Source organism: Sphaeramia orbicularis, chromosome 22 (genome assembly GCF_902148855.1).
Source record: "Sphaeramia orbicularis chromosome 22, fSphaOr1.1, whole genome shotgun sequence".
Classification (NCBI taxonomy): domain Eukaryota; kingdom Metazoa; phylum Chordata; class Actinopteri; order Kurtiformes; family Apogonidae; genus Sphaeramia; species Sphaeramia orbicularis.
In genome coordinates, this window is record NC_043978.1 from 28,024,483 (window position 1) to 28,039,208 (window position 14,726).

At 37.0% G+C, this 14,726-nt stretch overlaps 1 protein-coding gene across 1 annotated transcript; it reads left to right on the forward strand.

The window, feature by feature from the left end:
- The first annotated feature begins 15 nt into the window (after positions 1 to 15).
- Positions 16 to 14,501, forward strand: nemf (nuclear export mediator factor). The gene is made up of 32 exons (XM_030126422.1): positions 16 to 188; positions 310 to 378; positions 1,305 to 1,407; positions 1,559 to 1,684; positions 1,834 to 1,982; positions 2,077 to 2,144; positions 2,659 to 2,748; positions 2,859 to 2,932; positions 3,012 to 3,082; positions 3,194 to 3,269; positions 3,370 to 3,510; positions 4,308 to 4,516; positions 4,597 to 4,767; positions 4,851 to 4,914; positions 5,017 to 5,105; positions 6,862 to 6,965; positions 7,059 to 7,121; positions 7,685 to 7,797; positions 9,019 to 9,076; positions 9,755 to 9,813; positions 9,895 to 10,015; positions 10,098 to 10,371; positions 10,463 to 10,505; positions 10,589 to 10,638; positions 11,311 to 11,452; positions 11,814 to 11,891; positions 11,975 to 12,193; positions 13,088 to 13,123; positions 13,272 to 13,378; positions 13,480 to 13,523; positions 13,605 to 13,684; positions 13,787 to 14,501. Exons 1-32 carry the CDS (start codon positions 130 to 132, stop codon positions 13,862 to 13,864), a joined length of 3,228 nt encoding a protein of 1,075 aa, XP_029982282.1. The 5' UTR covers positions 16 to 129; the 3' UTR covers positions 13,865 to 14,501.
- The last annotated feature ends 225 nt before the right edge of the window (positions 14,502 to 14,726 follow it).

Below are 14,726 nucleotides of genomic sequence, written 5' to 3' on the forward strand. Positions count from 1 at the left end.
TACACTTTTCTGGGCATGCGCGCGACTTCCTGCATGTTTTCCTTGCTCTTCATTCTCACTAGAAATGTGAACATCTGCTTTCATAGTTAATCTTTTCTGTTTCTATTTGTAGTAAACTGTTGAAGCACCATGAAAACAAGATTCACCACTGTGGATATCAGGGCAGTTATTGCCGAAATCAATGCAAAGTAGGTGGCAGGTGTTTGTACTCCAGCTTTGTTGCTAATGTGGCTAATTCTAACTCGTCTGTTTATATGGATGTGTTCACAGACCCTAACCATGTATTATATATTTGTCATTTATTCGCAGCTACATTGGTATGAGAGTAAACAATGTGTATGACATCGACAACAAGACATACCTTATCCGCTTACAAAAGTAAGTAAACTGACTTTTTTTTAAACTTCTTCACTTAAACTAGAGCTAAATTGATTAGCTCTCGTTTTACTTGACCCCACCGTGAAGACAGTGGACTTTGTGAATTGCTTTTTCCAGATATCATTACCTTACACAACAGTTATGCTTGTTGTTTCATCAAAGTCCTGAAGACCATACATACATTTTTCTGCTTATCTGTATCAAGGTACGGTGTAAAGGAAATATGTGAACAGTAATGAAACAAACAAACTAGAAATGATCGCTATTATTGATGATATATAATATCCTTTTGCAGGTAAAAAATAGGCAAAAAGAAATCCTAAGTCCAAAGAAGAATTCTGGGAAGTTATGAAGGAAGCTTGATATAATAAGATAGGATTTTTCCTCTGTTTTCAGAGGGCACAGCTGCTGTTTTGGTTCCAATGTTTTCCCTAAATTTGTTGAGAACTCTAATGTATGGGCATATGAGATTAGAATTCTTCCCGCAAGAGCATTTTGGCCTATTAATATTGTGTATCAGTGTACAAAATTATAAATTCTAGAGCAGGTAATAAATAACATCCAAATGTGAAAACAAATTTGCTGAAGAAGTCCACTGGGGACCAACTGCAACCAGAAATCAGTTTTTTTCAGTGAGTTCTATGCTTTCCACATTAATTTTACATTAATTTGGTTTAGGTAATGTCCAAAATGGCTTTGGTGCAGCAGCTTCGGCTTATAATAGGGAAAACCCAGGCATGAATACAAAGACTGTCTAACAGAGTTTAAAATGTACTAAGTTCAAACACAAGGCACTTAGTCCTGTTGTTTTTGAGTATTTATTACTGTCAGCACATTTCTTTCATTTCTTACAACCCTGAAAAAACAGCAAAGTGACTTAAGACTTTTGCACGATACAGTATATGAATGTCATACTGCTCTTCCAGGCCAGACTCCAAAGCTGTTCTGCTGATTGAATCTGGGACCCGCATTCATTCCACAGACTTTGAATGGCCCAAGAACATGATGCCTTCGGGCTTTGCGATGAAAGTAAGTACATTGTGCTGCTTTTAAGCAGAATATTTTATCAATTTGTTTTGACTGAACATTAGTCAGACTGATTATTCAGTTTTTTTTTCTACATACTTGAAAAATGAGTGTGTGTATTGAAACCAAATGTTTAAAGAAGCTTTCTTCATAGTGTCGCAAACACCTGAAGACACGACGGCTGGTCGGGGTTAAACAGCTGGGCATTGACAGGATTGTTGACATCCAGTTTGGCTCAGATGAAGCTGCCTACCACTTGATTATTGAACTTTATGACAGGGTGAGAAACATTTTCATCAATTTTTTAACAAAGCTGTGACAGCTTGTACATGCCGTGTTCTTTGGTTCATATCAACTCCAATCTGTAACAATTTATCACAATAATGTATTTCATTGTGATCCTGTCACTGTGCCCATATCCTTCTTCAGGGTAACATCATTCTAGCAGACCATGAATATACCATCCTGAATCTGCTGCGGTTTCGTACAGCAGAGGCAGAAGATGTAAAGATTGCTGTGAGAGAGCGATACCCTATTGAGAATGCTCGACCCCCTGAACCTCTCATCAGTTTAGAGCGGTAACGACTTATTCATATTGGTTACATACTGCAATTCAAATAGTTATTCAACAGCGTTTAAATAATGTGAATTATTTTGCTATGCTTCATATAGACTCACAGAAATCCTCAGTCAAGCATCAAATGGAGAACAACTCAAGAGAGTCCTGAACCCTCACCTTCGTAAGTAGCCATGAAACATGAAAGCCAGTAGAGGTTAGTACATTTAGCTTCACTAAGTTTGTTAAAACAACAGTAAAAATCTAGTCACAGAAGGAGACTTGGTGGAGTTTAAACTAGAATAAAAACTTGTTGTACTTATTAAACAAAACACATTTATTTAAGATAAACCTGTTGGACAAGTCATCTTGTTACTAAAATGAGAACCATCTTTTTCCTCTATTGAGGTATGATGCAAACCTTTGTTTATCTTGTTCCAGATTAAAACAGGTTCAACAGCAGCTGGAATATCCTAAGGCAACATTAGATATACTGATAAATATAGTAAAGAAAAACATGCTCGATAAAGATTTTTATAGAAAGATTTTGACAAATTTCTCAGACAAAATTGCACCCCCCCCCATTTCCTTTAAATGTATGTTTTATGAGTGCAGATACATAGATAAAATGATATAATGTTAAGTATAAACAGTTTTTGTTGTGTTGAATGACTAAACAATGTTTTGTGCCTTTTCAGCCTATGGAGCCACTCTGATAGAACACTGTTTAATAGAAGCTGGAATCCCAGGCTCTGCTAAAGTGGACAGCCAAGCGGACGCTGCCCAAGGTATAGTAGAGCTAAGAGCTAAAGTAAAATACTTTGGAATACAGTTGTAGACCAGTGGAGGAATTGGTTTTAATTTTCAAAACTGATTTTTGTTTTGACTGTGTTTTCAGTTGCTCCTACAATATTAAAAGCTCTTGAGATGGCAGAAGTGTACATGGAAAAAACGGAGAACTTCAGTGGTAAGGTAGGAAATGTTTTAATAGAGGAAGGACATTTAGAAATTCTGGTACACAATTGTTTAACTCTGCCTTATCTAAATCAAGGGTTACATAATTCAGAAGATTGAGAAGAAACCAAGTTTAATACCAGACAAACCCAGCGAAGAACTTTTGACGTAAGTTTTGCTTGTCTAACACAGTTTTTTACAGAAGGATAAAGTGGGTTTTGTCATTTTGTGTTTGTTTTTGTCTTGTTATCTTTATTTATTAATTTATGATTATTACAGATATGATGAATTCCATCCATTTCTCTTTGCCCAAAATGCAAAGAGTCCATATTTGGAGTTTGATTCCTTTGACAAGGTACAATAAACATGGCTCTTTTTTCTTTATTGTCACTTCTCCATCACAGTGTAAGAAACACTTTATGCAAATATGGATCCATGTGATTTTCTTCTCTCAGGCAGTGGATGAGTTCTTCTCTAAGATGGAGAGTCAAAAGATTGATATGAAGGCTTTACAGCAGGAGAAACAGGCTTTGAAGAAGTTGGAGAATGTTAAGAAGGACCACGAGCAGAGACTGGAGGCTCTGCATCAAGCACAGGTAAGCAACACTGGCAGCTTAGAGCTCAATCTACCACAATAATAGAAGAAACAAAGTCTTCAGAAGGTTATGTACCTCCACACAAACACACAGCCATGTCTCTTTGTAACTGTGATATGCCTGTTTCATGAAATGGGTGGTCATATTAAAATACTTCACAGCAATAGTGGCTTATTTGTCTAATATTTGTAAGATAGTGGTTATACAATAGGGACAGGGCCTGCTTGAGAAATGTATCTTTAGAAATAATGACCTCAAATTCATCAAATCCATCCACAGGCCATAGACACCTACAATGAAAGGAGAAAGCCACCAATAATACATCTGATTATTATGAAAATGCAGAACTTTACATACAGTGAATATGGGTGGAAATTGAATAGGTAATTAAAATGAAAAGAATATATTTCTATATGTATGTACTGTATGTACTGGTAATACAAATAAGGAAACGTCAAAACAGTGTGATGCAAAAGTACCTTCAGGTTTTACAGCCATTGAACTGTTGTCATTCCTTGGACGTAAAGTATTGCTGTTTTGTCAAAACAACTGGAATCTCAGATGTACAAGATACCCTTTTGAGTAGACACTTTTTTTAAAGCTTTTTATTGACTTCCGTGGCAATACAGGCAACAGGAAAGGGCAAGGCATTATGCTTGTTATAAACAGATGTTGCGTAGAATGGCTCCTTCCATCTGTTGTGTAATTTATCCATGAAAAGGTCTTGTTTTTGTATAGAATCACATGAATGTCGATGTATTCTCAGGTCATAATTGACTGTATTTCTTCCGCTGTAGGAAGTGGACAGGATAAAAGGTGAACTGGTGGAGATGAACCTTCCTATAGTGGAGAGGGCGCTACAGGTGGTGCGCAGTGCTTTGGCAAACCAGGTGGACTGGACCGAGATTGGCGTTATTGTCAAGGAGGCTCAAGATGCCGGTGACCCTGTGGCCTGTGCCATCAAGGAGCTGAAGCTTCAAACCAACCACATCACCATGCTTTTAAAGTGAGACAGTTCAGCTCATTTTAATGACAAGTGGACAACTTTTGGACTGTTTGGCTCATGTGTTTGACTTATCTGTCTAGGAATCCATATATCTCTGAGGAGGACCAGGAAGAGGGAGAGGAAAAGGATGAAGAGCAGAAAGGGAAGAAGGGCAAAAATAAAGACAAAGGACAGAACAAGAAGCCACAAAGGAACAAGCCAGTGTTAGTAGACGTGGATCTGGGCCTGTCAGCCTATGCCAATGCCAAAAAGTAGGTTTTGATTCAAGTCTATAGTTAAAGAAAGACTTGTGGGTTGTTTCTTATTTGATGGGTTTCATTTTCTGCTATATTAGGTACTATGACTACAAAAGGAGTGCTGAAAAGAAGGAACGGAAAACTATTGAAGCTGCTGGCAAAGTGAGGACGCTGTTTTATTCTACTGAGTCACCCAACCATCATTGTTTATTCTGTACTTGAATACAGATTTAATGGTTTTATTCTATATTTGTGTTGTTTAAGGCAATGAAATCTGCAGAGAAAAAAACACAGCAAACACTAAAAGAGGTGCAGACGGTGACCACCATTCAGAAGGCCAGGAAAGTTTACTGGTAAGTTACACTTTACAACAGGACATTTTGCAACACAGTGAACCAGTTAAGAGCTCATTTATTGATATAATTCCTTATTGAGTTAGTCTACAGTATGTGCAACCATTGGCTAATGCATAATAACAGCCGCCACGCTAATGTGTACAGTAGTTAAGTGTTAAAACTTTGATCTTTAATATGTGTAAAGAAATGTAAGTTCAAAAGGTGTTGCAGTCTGTTTTTATGCTGGAGGCTGGTCGTTTGTTGACTAGTTAACGCCATTTCTTTTTAATTATTTATTTATTTAATTGTGCTAGACAAATATTGTGACAGTGGTAAGAAAAACAACAAAACAAAAAAAGTTCATAAGACAGACATTAAGCAAAACAAAGACAGGTCCAAACAGAGGGCTATTTACAGGTGCATTTGTGTGCATTTATATGTGTGATTATGTATGATTATTTTGTGTAAATTGGGCATATTCAGTTGGAGACAGAAGAGGGAATGAAAACCAAATTGACAGTCTAATAAGTAAAAGGGTCAAAGGATGCGAGTATACAAAAGCGAGAAATCAGTAAAGGGTTTTAAACAATAGTACAGAAAGAAGCTTAAGGGAAAAAAGAAAGGAAGGAAAAAGGAAAAGGAGAGAAAAACAACAAACAGCTAAATCAATAACCCCAAATACAATAATAGTTACCACCTTTTCTTTCTTTTTCCTCCTCTCCTCCCCTCTTTCTCCTCCTTTTTCTTATTATCATTACCATTATCATCACTTTAATTTTCTAGATTTCTATAATATATATTAATTTACTTTTGTTTTTGGCGGTGGTAAGGCCAGGGACTTGTAGTCCCTATCTAACTGCATTTTTAAGATAACGGTTGCTAACACTGGTAATGAGGGACTCAGGAGTAAGCGTTTGCATATTTTCAGAAAACCCTCTTGAAGTCCTTTACAATTAAATTAGTGTACAGGCTGTTACCATGGATGCAAGAATGATTTCATGTAGAATATATCTTATCACCTGTCCTCTCAGTGTGTGTTTTTTAGTAAAATGCAATAACATTCATTCATACAGCCAGTACTGTTTATACTGGGATCCTCTCTACCTGTTCAAGAGCCTACAGGAGTATTTATAGAAGGGGTTATTTTACAGCACATCACACTTTAAACTGTTTTCATATTTTTTTCTCAAATGACACTTGATGCTGACTTTGATTTGTGATAATATTGAATTATACATTTGTGTCAAAAGTTTTTGGAATGACACAAGTTTCGTTTTTTGCAAAGTTTGCTACATTTTTTTTTTCTCTTTTTAATTTCCACATGTTTCTGGGGTACAGTGAAGAATAATTACAAGCATAATGTAGCCTAGGTTTAAAAAAAACTGAATGACAAGAAAACCACATTTAAGAAAATAATCCATTTGTGTCATTTCTAAAACCTTTGGCCACGAGTGTGCAACATGACTATATTATGTTTGTAGTAATTAGTTGACCCATTGCCTTTCTCTTTACATTCACTCACCAGTTGTGCTTTTGTTTTTACCGTTAAAATCTGGGATAAACCTGGACTTTACAGCCCCTCTTGGTCTTTCTACATCCATCCTTTTCCACTCAAAATTTCCAGCGATGCTCATTATTCTGTTCTCCCAGGGAAGCATACATTGATTTCCATCCTGCAGTGCCATGGCTATAGACACGTAGTTTTAGAACAGATGATCAAACATGACAAACTGTGAGCCTTTATTTCTCATACCTTTCTCGTCCCCGTTGGCAGGTTTGAAAAGTTTTTATGGTTCATCAGCTCAGAAAATTATCTGATCATCGCAGGACGGGACCAACAGCAGAACGAGATGATTGTCAAACGCTACCTGCGTGCTGGTATTAAATAAAATTAAACCCACATTCTTACCATACAAAGACATATTATTTCAAACCGTAGCTCATCTCAGGATTTCTGTACATCTCTGTTAGGTGATGTATATGTCCATGCAGATCTCCATGGAGCAACAAGCTGTGTCATCAAAAACCCCTCAGGTAAACCACATGCCTCCTCCTCTATCACTCTGATCAGTTTACAATATTACTGGTCTATAATTTTTTTTTTTTTTTTTTTTAGAAATTATCTGCTTAAGAGATTAAATATGCTAAATGTCATGTATTTTAATAAGATTAGTTAGAAACAAATGACAAAAGTGCTGGTTTGCTGATGTTTTCAATGTATATGATGAAGTGTTAGGACACATATGTATTGGTTTTTGTACATTTATACAATAAATTTATACATCTTCCACTAGATAGAACCTGTAAAGTGAATGTGTTGTCATGGCAGACAGTGTTTTGAAGTAGATCTGGGACAAATATTCCTTTGGGGTAAAACCTATTCTCTCTTTAATTCTTGAATTTCACATTTTGACCCAAGATTGTATCTTGGAAACTTTAGCCAACCAGCATTTTTGACTTGATTTTTCTTTATCAGTGATGCACACGTGATAAAATTTCACTACTTTTATTCTGGAAGCATTTTACTTGTAGACCAGTGTTTCCTTTTTCACTGACCTTTACATTTCTCTCCCTCCCTCCACCTCCTCATTCCCCAGGTGATCCTATTCCTCCACGTACCCTGACAGAGGCTGGTACTATGGCCGTGTGCTACAGCGCCGCCTGGGACGCCAAGATCATCACCAGCGCTTGGTGGGTCCATCATCATCAGGTGGGTCTTCAGCTTCTACAACTGGATGTCTGTCAGGATCTTTCCCGCCCCCCCAAAAGGGAGGCAAGGGGTATTGTTTTTGGTTTGGTTTGTTTCTTTGTTTGATTGTTAACACTTTAGCCGCAAAACTATTGGTTGAATTCATACCAAACTGTGTTTATAGCTTGCCAGTGACCCAGAATAGATGTCATTACATTTTGGGAAAAGTTGGTCAAAATGCAAATTTTTTACGAATTTTTAAAATCTTTTTTCCCCATTTACTTATAATGGACAAAATTTCACATGTCTATAAAAACATCAATTTTGTTTCATTTTACTTCAAACTTGGCACATATATAGAGGCAATTGATATGCTGACGTCAGCACATGCATAGACATGATGACATCAGCTGGATCGATGCTAAAATAAGATACAATACATGCGAGGGGTAGGGTTTGTTGTGCCTGGCACCACTTGTTTTTATGTTGGGGAAATTTATTTTGATTTGCATGTTTTATATCCTCCTAATATTCAGGAAAGTAAAAGTTCGGGTTTTTTTTTTACATAAAGTAATTGTCTTGATTTAAAACAGCATGATGCAGAAGTTTTTTTAGATACATTTTTGTCCCTTGCAGTAGACAGCGTTTTTTTTTTTTTTTTTTGAAGTACTACAGAGGGCAAAAATACATTGCTGGGTCTGAAGAGGATGTGGTAAGAACATTGGTCTGAGGTATGTGTGAAATCTCAGGTTGTGATCAAACACAGACAGCGTAGAAAGTTACGACTGTACAGTGTGACTGAGAATAGGAGATATGCTTATGCTTAACCTTAGAGAGACTTCTAGTGCATGTTAGGATCTGTTTTGACTAAGGGGACCCTTGTCTCCTTACATCCTATGCTATAGTTTTACTATATAGTCAATAAGCCACACTTCACTGTGAAGCAGCATCTGGTTTGAAGACGAAATTATCTTCAGGATATGTCTTATGTTGATCTTTTGACCTCACCTTGTTTGTTTTCTATTATAAGAACAGCTTTGACTTGTAACCACTTTGAGTTTTGACTTGTTAATCATTGTTGTGATTCACAGCTCTTTTCTCCTTCTTAACTTAATTTGCATCCTGGTTTTGAGTGATACTTGTGAATTTGTTCAAAGTTGACATAAATAATTCACTTTGCTCACCTGTTCATCAGCTTGCTGCTGATGGTGTCACACTCCTATTATGTCTGTGTTTGTACAGGTGTCTAAGACAGCTCCCACTGGTGAATACCTGACCACTGGAAGTTTCATGATCAGAGGTATGACAAGTCCCACTTCTTCCACTGTACCCCATGAGACCTTATCTCAGAAAAAATATTATTTCCAGACAAATAAGTTTTGAATTATTCCACTATTTATACATATGTTTCCTTATGATATAATAGAATTTGACATGTCCAGATAATTGAAGTTTATGGTAAAGATAGTAAAGTTTGTGTGAAATGCCTCAGTGAACTGTGTCTCTGATATCATGTGAAACGCATCAGCAACACCAAACCAGCCAGTACCTCGATAAATTTGCCATTAGTCTTTGAGAACCAGGTGAAAAAGTATTGAATGTGCTGATAATCATTACGGTTTGATCATGTTCAAGTTGTTCAGAAACATTTAGTGAGTGAACAGACTGGAGAAAAGTGCAATAACATCACTTCACAACTTTTGGGTGTGTAGTTTTTCTATTTACATATTTTTACAGTTTGATATTTCAACAGTTTTAGAACAAACTGATTTTTTTTTTTTTGTAAAATTGTCTTAGATTAACAAATATATGTGTGAATGAGGGCATAATTCAAACAAATTACATCATAACTTAGTCTTTGTATAATTTATTATCTTCTAAATAAAGTCCCATGTGCATAAATAGAAAATGCTGGCTTACATTTTTTATGCCTTCAGAGTCAGTGTCCTTGTCTAATTTTATATATCATTTCCTTCAGGGAAGAAAAACTTTCTGCCCCCTTCTTATTTGATTATGGGTTTTGGCTTCCTCTTCAAGGTAACAATCATCATGTGCTTTTTCCTTTGTTACTCAATCACATCCTCAACATAGTAAAGTTTCGTGGTCATTTCCTTGCAGGTGGACGAGCAGAGTGTGTTTCGGCACCGAGGGGAGCGTAAGGTGAAGACGGTGGAGGAAGACATCAACGAGGTCACATCCAGAACCGCTGAGCTTTTGGAGGAGGGAGAGGAGCTGATAGGTCGAGTACATGGATACTGGCATCTAAAAGCGATTTACTACTACATTAAAGGGTCTCGTAACAGTTTTTGATACTTTTGTAGGTGACGACAGCAGTAACGAAGGAGAGGACAAAGATTTGGAGAACAAGGAGACTGGAAACATAAAAGAGGAAAACAAGGCAGATGATGGGGCGAGTGGAGACGTTGCTGTTGTTCATGAGGAGGCTGTGGCCGATGCGAGGGTGTCGTCGTCAGATCAGAGTAGTAAGGAGCTGGAGGACGAACATGAGGAAGACAAGGACACGAAGAGCGCTGAGAGTGATGAATTCAGTTTTCCTGATACTACCATCTCCCTCTCACATTTACAGCCCAGCAGGTAAAAAAAAAAACACAAAAAAAACCCACAGACACTACAAACATCCTATACAATCCATAAAATACAACATGATGTCTGTATTCATTTTTAGGAATATTCAGAACTCTGGCTTTAAAAAGGAAGCAGCCCCTCAGGTAGTCAATGTTATAGATGAGCACATGACAGTAGTTTGATTAAAGCTCTGTAATGATTTTAATCTGACTGACTTTCTCCTCAGGCTGACATGGACACTCAAGGGAAGAAACACATGACTGCCAAGCAAAGACGGTGAGTGAGCGGAACATAAATGTGACCAGTCATGGATGAACACCGGGAACCTCTTTGCATTAGTTTTTAATAACTGTGCTCAGCTAAGTTAATGTTCAGCAATTAGATGTGCATCGCTTTGACTGGAAATGCATTTTCTGAATTTCTGTACAAAAATTATGTCCAATTATGTGCATCTCTTTTTGGAAAATCTGAAGATTCCCTGTGTGCAGGAACCCTGAAACCCCAGAACAGTCAATGAGCCTGTTTACATGACCATAAAAGTCTGATAACTCTGAGTAATCAGATAATTGTAATAGTTGAATCTGACGTATTTACACGCACTTCAGAAATGTGATAATCGAAAAACAACAAACCTCCTAAATCACTTTTGTTTTCTACATTTTTTTTTGTACGCATGTATGATGTAAAATAATTAAATAAATCAAACAGGTATGCATGCATGAAGACACTGGGGTATTGGGTAGAAATCCAGGTTTGTTAATCTGATTTCTCATAATCAGATTACTGATGTTATCTGATAAATCCTGTCAGATTATGCTGTTTACATGATCACTTGAATAATCTGATAACTCTAGAAATCGGATAATAATTGGAGTATTAGTGTGCGTGTAAACAGGTTCAGTGTTACCACTTCTTTTATTTAGTCTTTATGTTGTTTTTTGCTGTTAGAGAGGAAAAAAAGAAAAAGCAGAAACAAGACGTCTGTGAAGCTGAAGAGAAGAGTGAGATTTCAACCAGTGCCTCAGCAGTGGACCAAGGACCTAAAAGTGGAGGAGGACCCACCCAGCAGCCACTGAAGAGAGGCCAAAAGGTAAGAAAACACTGGGGTTTGGTTCTGCATTACATGGAATTAAAATGATTTTAGTATCTTCTTCTATTTACAATTAAAATCTATGGTGGTGTATCAGGGCCATTATTGGTTGAAAAAAATAAAAGTACAGGTTAATAAGGAGCTAATATTGAGGGGGAAAAAAGATTTAAATGGCAAATTTATAAGATAAATATACAAATTCATAAGTATGAGAAATTTGAGAAATATGACTTGACAAGCTCTTTTCATGCTATTTTCTTTCTGCCCTGATAAATATACAGTGTATAATGTGCATGAAATGTATTTATATGAAAATGACATGATCACTGTTATTCACGTGTCATTTTGTGTGTCTCTTCAGAACAAATTAAAGAAGATAAAAGAGAAATACAAAGACCAGGATGAAGAGGACAGAGAGCTCATGATGCAGCTGCTGGGGGTGAGGAGGATTTTTATGTTTTTGTATTTCAGTAAAAACATGAGCCCGGTGAATAATTCTGCTACCGTTTTCTTTTCCTTCAGTCGGCTGGCTCCAATAAGGAGGAGAAGGAAAAGGGAAAGAAAGGAAAGAAGGGGAAAGATGAACCTGTGAGGAAACCAGCCACTCAGAAACAACCTCAAAAACCTCGCAACGTGAACGCTGCTGCTAAAAAAACTGAGCAGACTGGAGGAGGAGGAGGGGAGGACGAAGAGGAGAAGCAGCCTGGACAGGAGGGAGCTTCTGCAGAACAGGAGGACAAGGTGGGGGAGGCTTCTAATACAACCTATACATCTAAGTGTGGACTGGAGTCATTATCTCTTTAACTAAAAACCAAGAACAGATAAAACAAACACTGGCTACAATGAGGGGACTGAATATATTCCACAAGATAGTTTTGTTCAACTTCTTTAGGTGTGAAGTAATTTGTAAATATGATGTACAGCAGGGTTAATGTCTAAAAAAACATTACTGTGGCTTTGACAAACTAAGACATCACAGTGTAAAAAGTTACAAAGATGAGAAATACCTGATTCACCTATATCAGGGGTGTCAAACATATGTCCCATGGGCCAAAATCAGCCCACCAGAAGTTCCAGTCTGGCCCATGGGATGAATTTGCAAAGTGCAAAACTGACATTGAAGGTGTTTTAATGGTCAAGGGTGTCAAAGTCATTTAGTTCAGGGGGCCACATGTAGCCCTGTTTGATCTCAAGTGGCTCCGACCAATAAAATAATAGCATAATAATGTATAAACAATGACAAACCCCAAAATGTTAATATTATATATGTTATGTTACTAAATATTTTGTGCCTTTTTAGATCCACTGTAGTCTGTAATGCAGATGTATAAATGATAGGCTGAGGCATAATATTATTAAAACTGCAGATTGTTAGTGGGTGTTCACAGGAATCACATTTTTGTGAAATAAAAGGACAGTTTGTAGATGTAAACATTTTCATTATCTAATTTTACTTTTTTTGCACTAAAACAGAAAAACTGGGAGTTGACATAAGTTAATTTGTTATTGAACTGTATGTGGCTCCTGAACAAAAATGACTCTTACATCCCTGATTTAGATCTAGTAAACATCTAATTCTTCTGTAACAGGCTGTTCAGTTTTTTAAGACACATGTTCCTCATTGATGTTTTGCAGGAGGAGGACGCAGACCAGGACAACCCTGGAGCAGAGGTAAGATTTCAGTTCACCTGTTTAACTCTGTAAACAGACTGTCATAAGACAATAATCAGTTTGACTCATTGGTTTCGGTGCTTTTTAATAACTGATTTGAACTTCCTCATATGTTTCTAAGTGACTGTTTTTCTTTTATGTTGCTCAGGAAGCTGAAACTCTGCTCAGCTCTTTGACTGGACAGCCTCATCCTGAAGATGTGCTGCTGTTTGCTGTGCCAGTTTGTGCTCCATATACTGCACTTTCCAACTACAAGTATGTTCTAGAATTATCTTCTCTTCTGCCTGTTATCGCTATACACACACACGCAATAACGTAAAGCATGACGGAGCCACTATTTTTCTGCCCACCTCCAGACACAAAGTGAAACTAACACCAGGTACCCAAAAGAAAGGAAAAGGTAGGTTGATTTCTATTTTGTAAGAATCATAAATTAAAGTGATTAAATGGAAAAACTTATTTAGATGTATGCTTCTGTCAGCTGCACGCACCGCAGTCTTCAGCTTTATGAAAGCCAAAGAAGCCTCAACGAGAGAAAAAGACCTGTTCCGCAGCGTCAAGGTACATAGCTCTGACATTTGTTGACTGAGTTTAACATATGGATTATGTCGGTGTTGTATTAAAGCTCTGCAGCCCTAACATTTTTTTTTTTTTTTGTCACAGGACACTGATCTATCCAGAAACGTGCCGGGGAAAGTCAAAGTGTCAGCTCCAAACCTGCTGGCGGTTAAGAAGAAATGAAGGACTGGGGGAAAATCTGGTCTGCCAAGTAACATGTATGAAATGTACAATATTTTTATCAAAACGAGACTGAACATTCAAGATTGATATCTGATCAATGTCCTTGCTTGGATAAATAGTTTAATTTTAAAGACTGATTGTATTTGACCGGATATTTGTTGAAATGAAAACATGGAAATTAACAGCACTTGCAGTACAGTTTGTTTTATTCTGAATACAAAGAAACAGTATGTGTTGTTTTCTACAATTTAAAAACACCAAAGTATTATTGTGCAAACCAAGCAAATACAAACAAAGCCCTACAGATATGAGACGTCTCAGTGCAAAAATGGCTCCACTTATACTTGCAGTATTAAGTTGAAAATGCTACAGGAACCACTTATAAGTGTCAAGATTGTACAGCCTCATTGAATTAAGTACACCTTCAGAACAAAGAAAACCACACATTTTCTTACAAATATATAAATACCTATATATGTATATACACAAATAAAAATTTAAAAGAAGAAATATTTCTGTGGCTTCAGAGGAAATAGTCTTGCATAACTTAAAGCACCAGTTTTAGGTCTGTGTGAACTGACGTGAACATCTGATTGTGCCAAACGTGAGCGACTATTAGAGCAGTGATCTGACTAAAAAACCTGCAATCTTAAAGCAACGTGTTTCAGCCTGTCAGTACAGTATAGAGTTTTAAAACAACAAAAACAAATCACTATTTTAACTGTGTGTGTTGCTTGTTTAAAAATGAACAGAGCTGTCCTCTTGACCTTTTCATAGACCAGTAGAATGTACTGGAGTGACACAGAGGAAGTTAATTTGCTAAAATACTACAGTATTTCCAATAGGCTAAATAACTTCATAC

Coding starts and splice junctions, on each gene's coding strand:
- nemf (XM_030126422.1), top strand. CDS start 130: ATGAAAACAAGATTCACCACTGTGGATATCAGGGCAGTTATTGCCGAA. Junction 1,685..1,833: donor TTATTGAACTTTATGACAGG/GTGAGAAACATT, acceptor ATCCTTCTTCAG/GGTAACATCATTCTAGCAGA. Junction 10,016..10,097: donor GGAGGGAGAGGAGCTGATAG/GTCGAGTACATG, acceptor ATACTTTTGTAG/GTGACGACAGCAGTAACGAA.